At 35.9% G+C, this 14357-nt stretch overlaps 2 protein-coding genes across 4 annotated transcripts in view; one reads left to right on the forward strand and one right to left on the reverse strand.

The window, feature by feature from the left end:
• Positions 1-679: 679 nt before the first annotated feature.
• Positions 680-9955, reverse strand: gpr55a (G protein-coupled receptor 55a). The gene is made up of 2 exons (XM_058799348.1): positions 9815-9955; positions 680-3311 (listed from the first exon to the last, which is right to left on the reverse strand). The coding sequence occupies exons 1-2, from the start codon at positions 9828-9830 to the stop codon at positions 2314-2316; spliced, it is 1014 nt and encodes a 337-aa protein (XP_058655331.1). The 5' UTR covers positions 9831-9955; the 3' UTR covers positions 680-2313.
• Positions 3213-14357, forward strand: part of ngef (neuronal guanine nucleotide exchange factor) — a 36449-nt gene continuing 25304 nt past the window's right edge. The window contains exons 1-2 of one of the 3 annotated variants that reach the window (XM_058799345.1): positions 3213-3336; positions 7778-7804. In XM_058799345.1, the coding sequence (XP_058655328.1) occupies positions 7783-7804 (22 nt within the window). In that variant the 5' untranslated portion in view covers positions 3213-3336; positions 7778-7782. Of the gene's footprint in view, positions 3337-7777; positions 7805-9888; positions 10027-13462; positions 13970-14357 lie in introns of those variants that run through there. The other 2 variants (XM_058799344.1, XM_058799343.1) reach the window with 2 other exon arrangements.

The following is a 14357-nucleotide window of genomic DNA, read 5'->3' on the forward strand; positions in this document are numbered from 1 at the left end:
GAACCAGCTATATTAAACAGGTATTATTATGTTCCCTGAAGAAACATTTCAACATTTCATTTTGAAAGGAGGTGTATGTTCAGTAAACCTAAATTTCACTCCAACCATTATCCTTAAGTGTTATGTGAGAAAACACTAGGCCTACTACTACTACTAACAATATAAATGCCACTCAAGAGTAAGATTGTTACAATAATTTCAGTTTCACATTTATATAAATCAGTTCTTTCACATGTACACAAACGTGACATTAGACGCATATACTGAGTATGTACTTCACATCCACTTGCATGCTCATCTATATGAGGATGTCTCTGTATCTTACTTTTTACAGCCCAAAGTCAAACGATTTTAGACAACAAATATTGTAAATATAAGGGTTAATAAATTGTAGATTAATATAGCCTATAAAATTTAACTTGATATTTAAGTAGAATAAACTTTAAGAGAATACATGTCAGTGTGGTTATATTGCATTCATACAAAACTACTGCTAGAGAAAACAATCTGGACTGAGAGCGTTACTGAGAGCACTTGTGACGTCTAACTGTGCTTCAACACGTTCCCACAGCTAAAAATATGTACTCTCGTGGTTTATATTTTATAGGTTGATTTCATGTAGCACACTGGCAATCATCTTGAGAAAGCTGAAATGAATATGCCTCAAACGGAGCACACATATTTTAATACAAAGTCTTATTTATTGCAATAAATAACATGAACACAGACAAAGGGAGATGGAGACAACAGAAATCAGAAGTGCCTGCCAGTTAATCGTGAGGAACCTCAAAAATTGTAGCTGAAGCTAAAATACTAAAAATGTATAATTAGAGTCAAGCTAAACTTTTATAAAAAGACTCAGCTACATTAAAGCAGCATTATCTTTTTTTAAATGATAAAACACATGGAAGTATATCTAAGTAGAGCAACATTTATCTGGTTCAAAAATGAAACAGTTAAAAAATCTGAACTGTAGCGTTTTGTCACACTTCCCTACTGTAAAACAAGACACTCCCTGCCAACTGCATTTAACCTTTACTCTCTCGTAGCACATTTCCATGTACATTTCACACACAAGATACATCTGCTTCATTAGAGGAACCTTTGCCATCAACTTAAACTTTAATCTATGGCAGGAAGATAGCGTCAAAGTTAATCATTTCTTTTAATATAAACACTGTCACTGAACTCATTTAATGTAACTTATGAACCTCCTGTTGACTGACAAGCTTTACCACGATTAAAAAAAAACTGAAAGCTGAAAGTGCGTCCTCTGCTGATGAAAAGAGGAATATGGGAGTTGGAGCCAAACAAATCATGAAAACATCCACATTCCTAACACCAAAAACGGGTTTCAAAATATTGCCATTGATTACATCAGGTAAAAATAATAAAATAAAATAAAAGATTTTTTTGCACAAATAAAATATAACCTACAATTAGTACTCTTTTAGGATTTTGTTTTTAATTGTGACATTATTTTCAGGACAATTAAGATCATTTTACCACTCAATTCCCACTACTGTAATGCATCTGTCTTTTTAAAATAATTCTTAAATGATGATTCTTATCACTGTAATACAATTTTTATTCATCCGTATTACTGTATACATTAAATTAAAATCAGCTTTTAATAAATTAAAGGCAGTAAAAAATCAATAACTTCTATTCTTCTATTATTGTATTAGAATAATTAGATATTATATTCTATTATTTCTAATAATTTTAATGATACAGTAATGAGAAATTATTTATATATTCTTTGTTTTACTGCCTTCATTAAAAATTAATTGATTTTAATTTGCAAACTGTATTTTTACAGTAACACATATGGATAAAAATGACATGTATGACAGTGATGAGAATCATCATTTAAGAATAATTAAGAAGGTAAAGAATAATAAAGGTGATAAAATGAGCTTAATTGTCTTAAAATAATGTCACAATGAAAAAAAAAAAGTAAAGTAAACATCAAATGTTAATTTCATGGCTCATATAAACTCTAAACCATTACCTTCGTGTTATGTGATTCACCACTCAATTTTGTTTCTGGAAGAATGTTCCAGAAGGAAATCGACATAGTTTCAGATTAAAAGCAGTGCTAAAATTCCAGTGCATAAGAGTGCATACTGCGATTTTGTACCCAAAAATTCACCTACATCACATGTAAACACACATCCTTTGTGTGTATATACTTCCCATCCGCCTGCATACTCAACTAGACGAGCATGTCTTATTGTCTTCTGTCTTCCTTTGCTGTGTGTAGGATTAATCATCCTTGCATTTGCTCTCCATGAGTTTTGGTGTAGATCTTTACGTAAAACCAGTATCCACACATATTTCCATATTGTCAGTGGCTTTGGGCGTACCATTATGTATTTCTCCAAACGTTAAACTCTTTGATCCACGTATGCGTGTCTCTCTGACGCGTATAGCCATTCTCCTCTCTCGCTGCGCGGACTCCAGGTTCTCTTTAAGGATGAAATAGTAACATGCGCCATCTGCCAAGATGTTCACATTGCTAATACATATGCTTATGTGAACAAAGTAGCGTAGATGATCGATAGTGCTTTGTTGCCACCTGCCTGTCTTGGCATGGAAGTATATGGGCGCTGCTATGTGGTAAGGAATGAAGCATGTGAGGAAGACCACCAGGTTGCTAAGAACAATCTTCATGCTCTTGTTGTTGCGCAGTTTGGAATCTCCAGGGTAGCGCTCCCTCAGTTTGTGCAGGATTTGCACCACGCGCACGGAACAGAACACCATCACCAAGGCACTGCTGCAAAACACTGTTTCCATAGATGCCAGAATCCAACTTTTCGTCCAAGTTGAGTTGGAGAATTGCTCAAAGCAGTACAATGTTTTGTTTGCTGGATTATCGTGAAGTCTGTAGATGGGGAAGCTGCATCCAAAGACCACCATCCACAAGATCAGGCACACGAGCACTGCCTTGCGCGGAGATCGCAAACGGCGTGCAGCGAATGGAAACTGTAGGGCGATGTATCGGTCGACCGCGATACACACGCTCAGCATGATGCTGCCGTAGATGTTGACATAGAGCAGGCTCTCCAGCAGGGAGCAGAAAGTCTGGCCTAGATTCCAGTGCTGCTTGTAGGCATGTATTTTAAAGGGCAGGGACAGCATCAGCAGGCTGTCGTTGATGATCAGGTTGCTGAGGTAAACCATAGATTCGCTCCAGCGTCGAATGCGGAAGAGCAGCTGCCACAGAGCGGCCAGGATCAGAGGGAAACCGAAAACCAGAATGGGCACATACACACACCTCTGGACCCAACATACCCAATCACAATCGTCTGTACGGGAGAGAGAAAGAAAGAGGTGACTTTGTAGAAATAGTTAAGTTAAAAGTGCTGTATGGAACTTTTGGACTGTACTCAAGCATAAAAATTCCATAATATGTTTGCAGATAATTAGGAAACATGCTTTGTGTTTCTACAAAACACAATGCTATAGCCAGCTATTCTACTTCTAAATGTGTGTTCGGTGTCGGAATGTCTGTAATTGTTTTGGTTCCACCCACTGCCAAAAGTATTTCAACACCCCGGGTTGCCAGTTAGTGTAAAACTCAGCGTATTGCATGCAGCCATGGAAGCGAGCAAACGAACTGGGTCAGAGTTGCAGATTCTAGGGGTGCTCCGGTCAGGATTTTTGAGGCTGATCGCCGATCACAGAAAGCAGTATCCACCGATACGATCACCGATACCGATCTTTTTAAAGCCTTATTTTTATCATGTATAATTATTTATAGTGATGATCCAATCAGTCAATCAATTTTTTGACATTTATTCAGGGCCTGAATTTCATTTTTGAAAATGAATTCCCCTCTTAGATAACTTATGAGAGGGGATTTTTAAATTATATATATATATATATATATATTTATCTCACCTAAGTGTTTGATCATGCACTGCATTTTTGTTTTGACAGTCGTGCAATTGTTGCACAATAGCTTACACACAGCACAAGTCTGATTTCGTGAGCTGTATGTGAGGTTCACACATACTCTGTTTGCAGTGCGTATGCAGTCCATGTGCGCTACGTAAGTGGTGCAGAAGCGGCTCTGACTGTGCTTTCACACGAGCCTGCTACTGATCCGTGGCTGTTTACTGCAAACGCAACATTTATCCATTATTTTGATTTCAAATCCAAACATTGTTACTTAAAATGCTTTTTCAGCATTGTGATTCCTTTTTTATACAGTACAGTAATACAATCTTTCACAGACATAAGAAACACATTATTCAATGCTTTTTACTTTTGCATTTAGGCCTACTTCTAGATTGATATATTAAGTTGCTCAAGCAAGTGGCAAAACATTTAAACTACTTTTCTTACATTATCACAAACATTCTAAATGAAAACTTACCATTGACAGAAACAGTCAGCTCTACTGCATTTTCTTTTGCATTTAATTCTTTATTACAAGCAATCCTGCGGTTCATAAAGAACTTTGTTTTACTACCTCCACGAGTGTCATCTATTATTGCCTTGTTTATCTAAAAGTGCTCTTTTCCTTTAAACCTAGCCAAAAAGCCATAGCCTATGTGTTGACTGTGAAACACAGTAGACTTTAATTATAAGCATTTATAGTGTAGTTACTACATTTTCGTGTCAATCCATGTTCATATTTACTGCAAATAATGCGCTGTTACTATAATTCAGTGTGTGCAGCACAGCAAATTAGACTCGGTGCGGAAACGATCTCTGCACTACTGCAGACGCACCGCTCCTGGATCACACTGCTGGACCGCAATCGTATGCAGTGTGGACGCTTTAATCTGTTAACAAGAGCGCGGAAAAAATACACACCACATAGTTACGCACTGCAAACGGAGTAATGTGAACCTGGCGTTATGTGTGTGCGCTGCGAGTGTGCATGAGCGCACGGTCTCCAGGATAGCACGCTAGTGCTGATTGGTTTAAACACCAGCAAGAATTAAAAATAAATGCAATTTATAAACTTTAGTGACGATGCGACACATTTGCATTTTGAGAGAGAAAGAGAGCACGCGCGGTGATTCACTCACGCTGTTTGTGAAATTAGTGTTTGTCTCACAGAAAGTTTTCAAATTACTTTTAAGTTATTTAATGAAGAAATATGAATTGTACCTCACCTTCAGCATTATAATTATTTAACCCACGCCAGAGAGGCTGAGATGGTACAGCTGCATGTCATGCCAAACCTCTGCCAGCAGGCGCGTCATCAGCTTGAGATCGGTTTTTTTGAGATCGGCCTTTATAAAGACCGCCGATCAAACATCCCAAAGCGATTATCGGCCGATAGTGATTGGTAGGCGATCAATCGGAGCACCCCTAATTCTAACCAACCTAAAAAGCCTCAGCATACATCTAAAAAGCTCTATGATCAGAGGCATATTAAAATGTGGATAAATCAACTCAGCAACTTAAATTGTAAGGCTTGTCGCCTTCCATTGTCAATTGTGATCGCTCCTGTTGCATGCCCTCAATCTGGCAACCTGCGTGAGCATCGAGTCCGAGGAGGAGGAGGGTGCGGGAGAACCAACTCTGCAATATTTTGAATTTGAACTGCAGTACCCAATTCAACCGCTAGATGGTATTACATACTGTATTACATACTGTACCTTTAAAGCTCAATACTACAGCATAATGTTGAGCAACACAGAAGCACAAAACAATGAAAGTGAATAGGGTCTATTTGTAAACATTAAAATAGGGCTGGGGGGATATATCTAAAAAAAATTATCATGATATCATTTTTCATATCATTCAGTATCGATAATTATTGAACATTTTTATAACTTTTTTAAACAAAGAGCAGTAGAAAAAAGGTTTAAATTTAACCACTGTATTTTTAATTTACCCAAATGAATAAGACAAACAACAAATAATTTTAGTTTTAACAGTAGAACACAATAAAATGTAAACAAATATATCCTTTCTTATACATATTAAATAAGTGCTAAATAAACTTTTGGCTTGACTCCTGAGGCCAGAGGAGGGTGCAATAAGCAAAATAATGCAGTACATTAAATTGTTATTTAGTGCAATGAAATAACGACTGTATTTAGGCTACGTCTAAACTAACATATATAAATCAAATATAATTTCATAAATTGCACAAACTAATATGAACAAAACAGAATAATGTAATTATGCATAGCTTAATACAAAGAGCTGGTGTGCCGATCACAGATCGCATTTGAAAACATATGAGAATTGAATGGAAGTTGTCCGCCTTGAAAATGTGCTGAATATGCCTTCTGTGTGAATGGTTTGTTTCGGTTTTAAACCTAACCAAGATCTTCTCCACATTGAGCTTCTATCTTTCTCTAATATTTTGAATGAAAAATGCAGCAGCGGCACATCTCGTCAGTTCAACTGGACATTAAAACGCAACAACAGCACTTACTAATGCCTTGTCCAAATACCCACACTTGCGATCTTTGCACTTGACCATCAGTTGACAACTTATATGACGTTTTTACTATGTTTGGCCCAAGTGTTCAAGTGAGAATGAAGAGCACAAGTGTGTGTGTTGAAAAAAAAAGCCAAAGTCAGACCATTCTGTTTTTGTTTCAAACGCATTTTCGGTACAAGAAGCATTTTCTGTGGACATGCTGATATTTCTTTAGAAAAAAAGCTAAGAAAGTGCACACGCAAAGTCTATCTGAACAGCAGATGCTTACCAGATGAGGCGATCTTTAACAGACATCTTGTTGACGTACATATGCTATGGGCCAGCTCCTGGGTCAAATGTAACAACCCAGTGTTTGGGTAGTTTATGTGTTACCCAGATCTTGGGTCAGACACAACAACCCAATGTTTGTGTAGTGTTTCAGTCTAGATCAGAAGTGGGAACATTTGAGTTGAAATGTCCCACTTCAAACCTCAGGGAGTTCAAGTCAATCACACATCACATTGAGCTCATATTGACCTCATGATATCGCCACGACACAATGAGTGCATTTCGTGTTTTGTGTCAATTGTGGAAAATTCAGAAAAAAAGCCTGATGCTTTGCATAAAATAAATGATTTTTATTCAGACTTTATAAAGATTTTGAATATTAAAATATGTCCTCAAAGCTCTTTACTGTTTGTTTATGGGCAGGTTATGGAGTGAGTCATGGCATATTTCAGCTATGAGTGAAACGCATGGTGGTCTGAAGTTAGCAGTTCCCCACCAAACAGGTTTCCATCTCAGGCACTAGAACCACCGCCGTTGTGGTCGTTGTACGCCATTACTTTTGTTAAAAATAATGTTTGTTAAACACGTTTAAATACAGGCAATATGTATGGCCTACATATTAAAATACACTATGCTGTAAATAATATGAATAAAGGAAAATAAAGGAAGTTATCATGCAAACCAGTGGTTGTGTGGAGTATTTTACAAAAGAGGATTTAAGTTAATCTGTAAGCATGAATTCATGTATGAAGTAAAAAATAAGCTAGTATTAATAGTACAAATTAATCGACCCATTTTGCTGGGTAAATTTAACCCAAAATGTGTTGTGTGTCCTATATTTACCCAGCCCTTGTTTTTAAGTGTGTTCATAACCTAAAAACAATTGATGATTTAAACAACTTCATGGGTTAAATAATACATTTTAAAGGAGTTTTCAAAAATGAAATAACTTATTTAAAATAAAAAAATTAGTACATTTTGTATTTTAGTAATAAAAAATTACTAAAATACAAAAAATCTTCACATTTCTAATGGCCATTGTAATGCAAAGAAGCACAAACAAACATTCTGCCTATTGCTTTTGTGTTCCAGGAATAATGCCATACAGGTTTGGAACAGGTGAGTAATCTGTTTATGGAATTTTAATCTTTTTTCAGAGAAACACTAACAGGCCTTGTACTAAAACAAAAATGTGGGACACTCATTTGCAACATGGTAAAGTACTTCTATTGTGTAAAAGTTTAAAAAGGATGTCATTTCTTGCTATTTACACTTGGTGCAAACAGTATCTATACACTTGTAAAAGGTGAGAATGTACAACAGGCTGGTGACATTTGTAATAAAAGTTTGACATGAATTTTTTAAAACGAAATATTCAATGTAATCTCTCAGAGACCTAGATCATATTTACACTAATACAAACACCAAATTCAACCATGGTTGCAAACAATTTATTTTAGCTACATTAAATAAAAAATGTTGAAAGTTAGTCAACTAAATTTGTTTATTTAAATGTAGATCAAATAAATTGATTGCAACCATGGTTGAATTTACTATTGCACTTACCTTAAAAAAAAAAGTAGTAAATTCAATGAATCATTTTTTTTTTCAGTGTAGCTGGTTTTAAGAGCTACGATTGTATAGCAGATTAGCAGACTTTATGAATTAATTATAGACCCATATTGTACTCATTACAGTTAGCATTATAATGGCTTTCATGAACAAAGATGACTGTGGCATGATGTATTATATTTCAACATATGGTGATTGTTCTCATGATAAGCTGAAACACAAGTGTTTGTCTTTAATGTTTACATATGTTAAAGAAATCGAGACAGAAACCAGTTTTTTTGGGGTGACATAAAGAACAAAATATACTATGTACACTAGTGACATCACGGTTCTAGTTTATATAGGGGAAAGGTTTGAGGCTTTTGTAGCTTCAAGGTGAAAGCACATCCTGCTTTTTTAACACATTTATCAAGCTGATATTTCTTATAATAGTTTTTTGCGTGTCTTACTCTATGTGCCAAAATGGTTTTAAATAGAGGTTCCATTTTCAGAACTCTGAAACTAAACACATTGTTTAAATCTTCCCTGCATTGTCTCTCCAGAATAATCAACGATATCATTGGAATAACTTTAACAACGATTATGTTTCTCAGCTGATGAATGATAAAAACACTGACAGCTAATCAGAATCCACCCAACTTTAAAAACCACTAGCATTTAAAGTGGCAGATGACATAAGCAGCCAGTGTTTATAATAAACAGAGCTTTATCGTGCCGTGGTGCAGAAGCTAAGAGTTATTGTTATAGTTATCTTTATAGTTATCCTTCTTGTTGTGAACAGGTCTTTAAGTTCTGAGTACCAACCCTAAGTTGTAGAGATGAGGCTCCTATATCCTATGTGACATCTAAAACAAACAATATAGGAAAATCTACATGCAAATAATCCTTGACAGGAACTCACCACATCCTTGTATCGTTATTAAATTAGCCTACTGAATTTCTGTAGTGCTTGAGAAACATGGTCAGGATGCATGTTACTTAGAAATTCTCGTGAGTCGAACAGATAAATACATCTTCTAAATTCCAGAGGACTGATTTTCCATTGGAACACAAGGTTAAATGTACCCAAAAGTAGGTTAAATCTGTATGAAGACTTGAGATCAAACGCCTATCACTGGAAATGATCTGATGATATCACGGTTGAAGCGGTAAATGGAAATTTGGTGGTCTCCTTGGGGCTTTTCTTTTTGGCTTTGTCTTCTTTTGTTCATTTATTCTATAGTAACAACACTAAAATTTGAACATTTTAATTGCAGCCTAATTTTTTTTTTTTTTTTTTTTTAGAAATGTAGCCTACCACTTTGAATGAATGTTTAAATCAAGAATTAACTAGAAATGACAAATTATGACAAGCTAGATGCTGTTACAATGACAATATTTTAATTAAAATAACGTTATAGGCTATCTAGATATTTAATAAATAAAACAAAAGGCATATGATATGTCCGAAAGATAAGTACCCTATCTTGAATTTACTGTCTTGACTTTATCACGATCATATGGATATCGCTGCATTTTGGCAGAAACTGTGGTTACATAGTAAATTACTATACTCACATGTGTTGAAGTTCATTCCCACGGTCAATAAATTGATATGTTTTGCTTTCCTCTGCCGCTATCCACACTTTAAGGCAAGTTGTATGTCCTCACAGGAGATGAGTTGTGAAAAATGTCGCTGAAGCATCGCGTGCGCTGTCTGTTGGCCGAGTGGGTTCTGTTTCTTGTTTTCCGTTGCAGACAAGCTGAACTCTGCAGTCAGACAGAAACTGGTGAGGTTCATCTGACAAAAGAGAAACCACAGCTGCACGCACTCATGCTCTGCCTGTGTAGCGCGCGCGGTGTTTGTGGGCTCAGCATAGCTTGCAGTTAACTTTTCGCACATGAAGGCGTGCGTTCACATTGTATGAGGTTAAGAACCCCAACCTTCTGTTAGATTGGCTTTTAGTTAAATGCCACCAGTAAAACGATTATGAAATTCATAACAGTTAAAAAATCTCAAACATTTGAACAACAAATAGGCTATGATAAACAAACTACTTAAGTGTGCGTTTTATTGTGTTCACTGTCTAGTCGTCATAGAAGTGTAGGCTACTGTGGGGCACAGAACACATAGATAAACAATAATAACTATGTAAAAATGGGCCACAATAAGTCGCTGTCAGTGTGCAAATCTCATACTCTGGCGCATGTACATCACGTGCATTTACATCTGCAAGACTAGTGTTTGCTCATGTCTATAGGATGTTTCCTATCAGATGTCAAATAGACGTTTATTAGATGTCTTTAAGATGTTTATGTTTAAGAATGTGTGAAAAAACTGACATCTTACAGATGTCTGTCAGATCAAGATCTTTTCCAGATCAAGCAATCTTTAACATACATCTTGCAGACGTACGTGTGCTGTCTGAGGTAGCCTGGTTCAGATGGTAACGCACGTGCATGACGTAAAAGACCTCCCTAGAGCTGCGGTATGCCACTGCTTTACCGTCATGCTAGACATAAAGATCCATGCTAACAAGAACTTTAGCTAATGTTCTGGCAAGGTTCTTTCAAAGTTATGAACAAACGTTCTTCCAGTAATGTTAACAGAACGTTTGTTCAGAGTCTTTACTGATGTTACTTTTTATTTGGACGTTCATCTAACAGTTTTGTAAATGTCACTAGGCCTACTTGTTACAAAAGCAAAAATGTGTGTGTGTGTGTGTGTGTGTGTGAAATGGCACCTTTAAATGTCAAATAACCATTCTGACTTCCTTTTCAGCAATATTCATCTTATTCTCACGGCAGCAGCACAACGTGTACAGTAATGGCTTACAGTAAAGAAAGCAAAAGAAAGAGGCAAACCTCACCACTAGATGACGACAAACCTCAAGTTCCTCTATTAATGACTCATAAAACCACCAAAATGCCTAAGAAAACAGCCTTTGTTGGTTTTAGCTGTTCTCCCAGCCTTGCTAAAGCTGCTCTTCTGCTGGTTTTCCAGGAATACTTAAATTGAAATGCTGTTGTTCCCTATGATTCCACTTTGTTTCCCCAAAGTATTTATGTCAGCAATAATTAAAATGATTATTTATTTGCATGTTTAAAACATAAAAATATTAGAAACTTTTATAGGCTAATATGAAGCAACAGCATGAACAATATTTGTTCACACAGTTAATGAATAAGCATTATAGAGGTAAAATCGCGTGGACTTTGATTGCACTGCTGATGATCATTTAGACAAGGCTGGGCAATTTGTCATGTAGCCTATAGAACTGAAGCACACCTGTTCTTCACAGGTGAAATTTATAAGAACGAGGTGCGCCTGTCACATTGACACAGCACTCTTTCCACTGGCATTACATAACCTCAGGAATTCGAGGATTCAGTGAATCCACATTCCATCCCAAAACTCAATACGGACAGCAGGCTTTGTTTATACACCCCCTACCTCTGAATACTCCGACACAGACACATTCACCTAGCTGTTTATGTGGGGACGTACCAGATCTAAAATGTATGGCAACATGCAAACTCAAATCCAAATCATAATGCTAAAAGAAGACTGTAAATTTGTTTTTTTCAGATTTACTTAACTTACATTATCCAGCAATTCTGGCCCCAAAGTATGGTTAGATTAGGTGCACACACAGAGACGTCCCATAATCCTTATTGCTCTCTCAGGTATGCATGCTCTTTCTCCTTGTAATGTAATACTGATCTTTGGCTTGACTAGGTAATGGTAAGAGGCGTTTCTCTCTTTTTTTGTGATTTTGTGACTCAGGTTTGCCTAATTTACGTCTGTTCTTGATGCATGTTATTCCATGTGCATGCTGTGCATGTAGTTTGTGCTTCAATTGAAATTTTAGGATTATTTTTCAGTAAATTTTTGTGGTTGCATGCACATTCTGATCTCTCTCTGTGTGTGTGTGTGTGTGTGTGTCTGTGCTTTTGTGTGCTTGTCGATGTGTGTTAATCAGCAGGAGCACAATGGGATTAGACAGAGAGCATTTGGCTAAGCAGGAGAGAGAGAACTTTTTAACCCTGAGTAGTCAGCTGACTGCAGAGAACAGGGTGTTATGTGTTGTTATTTTTGACTGAAAGTAAAACTTAAAAATCACTTTAATTAACTGAAATAAAGCTGAAATGAAATAAAATATAAATATTAGATAAACAATGAAAATTAGAAACGTTGCCTTTAACTACAATTTTAACTAAAATGTAGTAAAAAATGTAGTACAATTTTAACTAAAATGTAGTAAAAATGTAGTTTTAATCTTAGAATTTTTTTTATTTAAAAAATAAAATATTTAATATGAATAATATGAATAATATTAACTGAACTGACTAAAACTGATAATAAAAACAAAAAGCAAAAACTTTTAGAACTATTAATAACAAAAATATTAATACTAAAATAGTATACAAATAATACTAAAATAACACATTAATTTAGACTAAAATATTTTAGGATTCACAAAATATACTATTAATATGTATTTTTGTTTTAAAATGTTTTTTTTCTTCTTCTGTAAAACACCTCAGCGTTCTTAAAGATAAATTTAGTTGTTAAAATTGTGTAAAATTCTTTTTCTTACCTTTTTCTTTCACTTTTCTGACAAATCTTTATTTTTGTTTTAAGCGTAACCCAAAAATTGCCTAGATTTATGCATAATAATGAAAACAGAAATATATGAAATTAAAAAAATAAATATTCTTTAAATCCTACAACATTGTGATTTTTAAAATCATATAATCTTTTTTTGTAACTGAAAATGAAGACAACATTTCTCAAACAAAGAAACAGTAAGTAACGCAATGAATTCAACATGAATTTTTGAAGCAGAAAATATTGAAATAGTTTTTCTTGTAAAACATACCCCAGTAATCTTGTTACAACTCAGAATCTCAAAAATCTTTTTTGACAGTGCAGCCTTTGTAAAGAGCTGCTTTCAAAGTGTGGGAGAAGTCAGAGTGATGTTGTTTGATGAGACATTATGGGTGAGGTGTCAACGTCATATTAGCAAAGTGACAACTAAAAATACAAGATCTGCTGTTTTAGATGACTGACTCTACCTGTTTGATACGCACGTGGGGCTGGACGTTATGTGCTCAGGGGAGGACAGGGTAAGGCAAGCAAAACAGAGGAGGACTAGAGGGCGGGAGAGACGGGGAGGCTGGGCCGGCGAGAATGAATGAGAGGGAGGGGGGAGAACTTTGACACAGAGGGCCAAAGGACAGGTTTACTAGACAGGAGAGGATTCAGAGAGAGAAAGACAGACTTTAGACTTCTGAACTAGTCAGAAACAACACGCCTTCCCCTCAGGCAGAGGAAAAAGAAAGAGACGAAAGAAGAATAAGAGAGTTGATTATCTAGAAAGGGTGCATAGCTTCTCTGTGACTGTGGTGGGATTGTGTGTTTGGGAGCTTGAACTTTTGGATTCAGTCTGGATGGGAATTCCTGCTGTGCTTGTCAGATGGGGATTATTCCATGAACGGCTGGATCTTGTTACCGATAGCTGATGGCGATGACAGCCCTGTTCCGAATGAAGTGGGGACATAAACCTCAAGAGGTCCAGACCAAACCTCAGACGCCAGTGCCCCATCTGCCCAGCGAGGATGATGACGATGACGAGACATTGTCCGGGAGAGCTCCGATACGCAGGAATTCACGGTTTTACCGTTCAATGAGAAAGAAAAAGTTGTCTTCGTCTTCAGAACAACAAGAAAGTGAGAATTCTATTATTTATTTATATTATGTAAACTCTCACATATACTGTTAAAAAATGAATAAAAATGACAAAAGCACAACAAAATTACTACAACCTAAACAAAAATGAAATTGAAAACTAAAATATAAAATAAAAGCTATTCAAAATAATAATTCTATAATATAATAGTATATAAATCATTTTTTTTTATGTTAAAGGTGTAGCTTGAACAGTGAAGCTTTGCTCATTGTTTGACTACTAACTCTTTATGAGACACAATGTATGCTTCTGAAACTGATATGCTTGTTGTATTAGCGTTACCTAGCAAATGTGGTGGGGTCTAAATAGAGTGCACTATTGTTCCCTGTATGTGATAAAACTGTTTTCTCATTGTGTGACCTTTACTG

This window comes from Onychostoma macrolepis, chromosome 15 (genome assembly GCF_012432095.1).
Source record: "Onychostoma macrolepis isolate SWU-2019 chromosome 15, ASM1243209v1, whole genome shotgun sequence".
Taxonomy (NCBI): domain Eukaryota; kingdom Metazoa; phylum Chordata; class Actinopteri; order Cypriniformes; family Cyprinidae; genus Onychostoma; species Onychostoma macrolepis.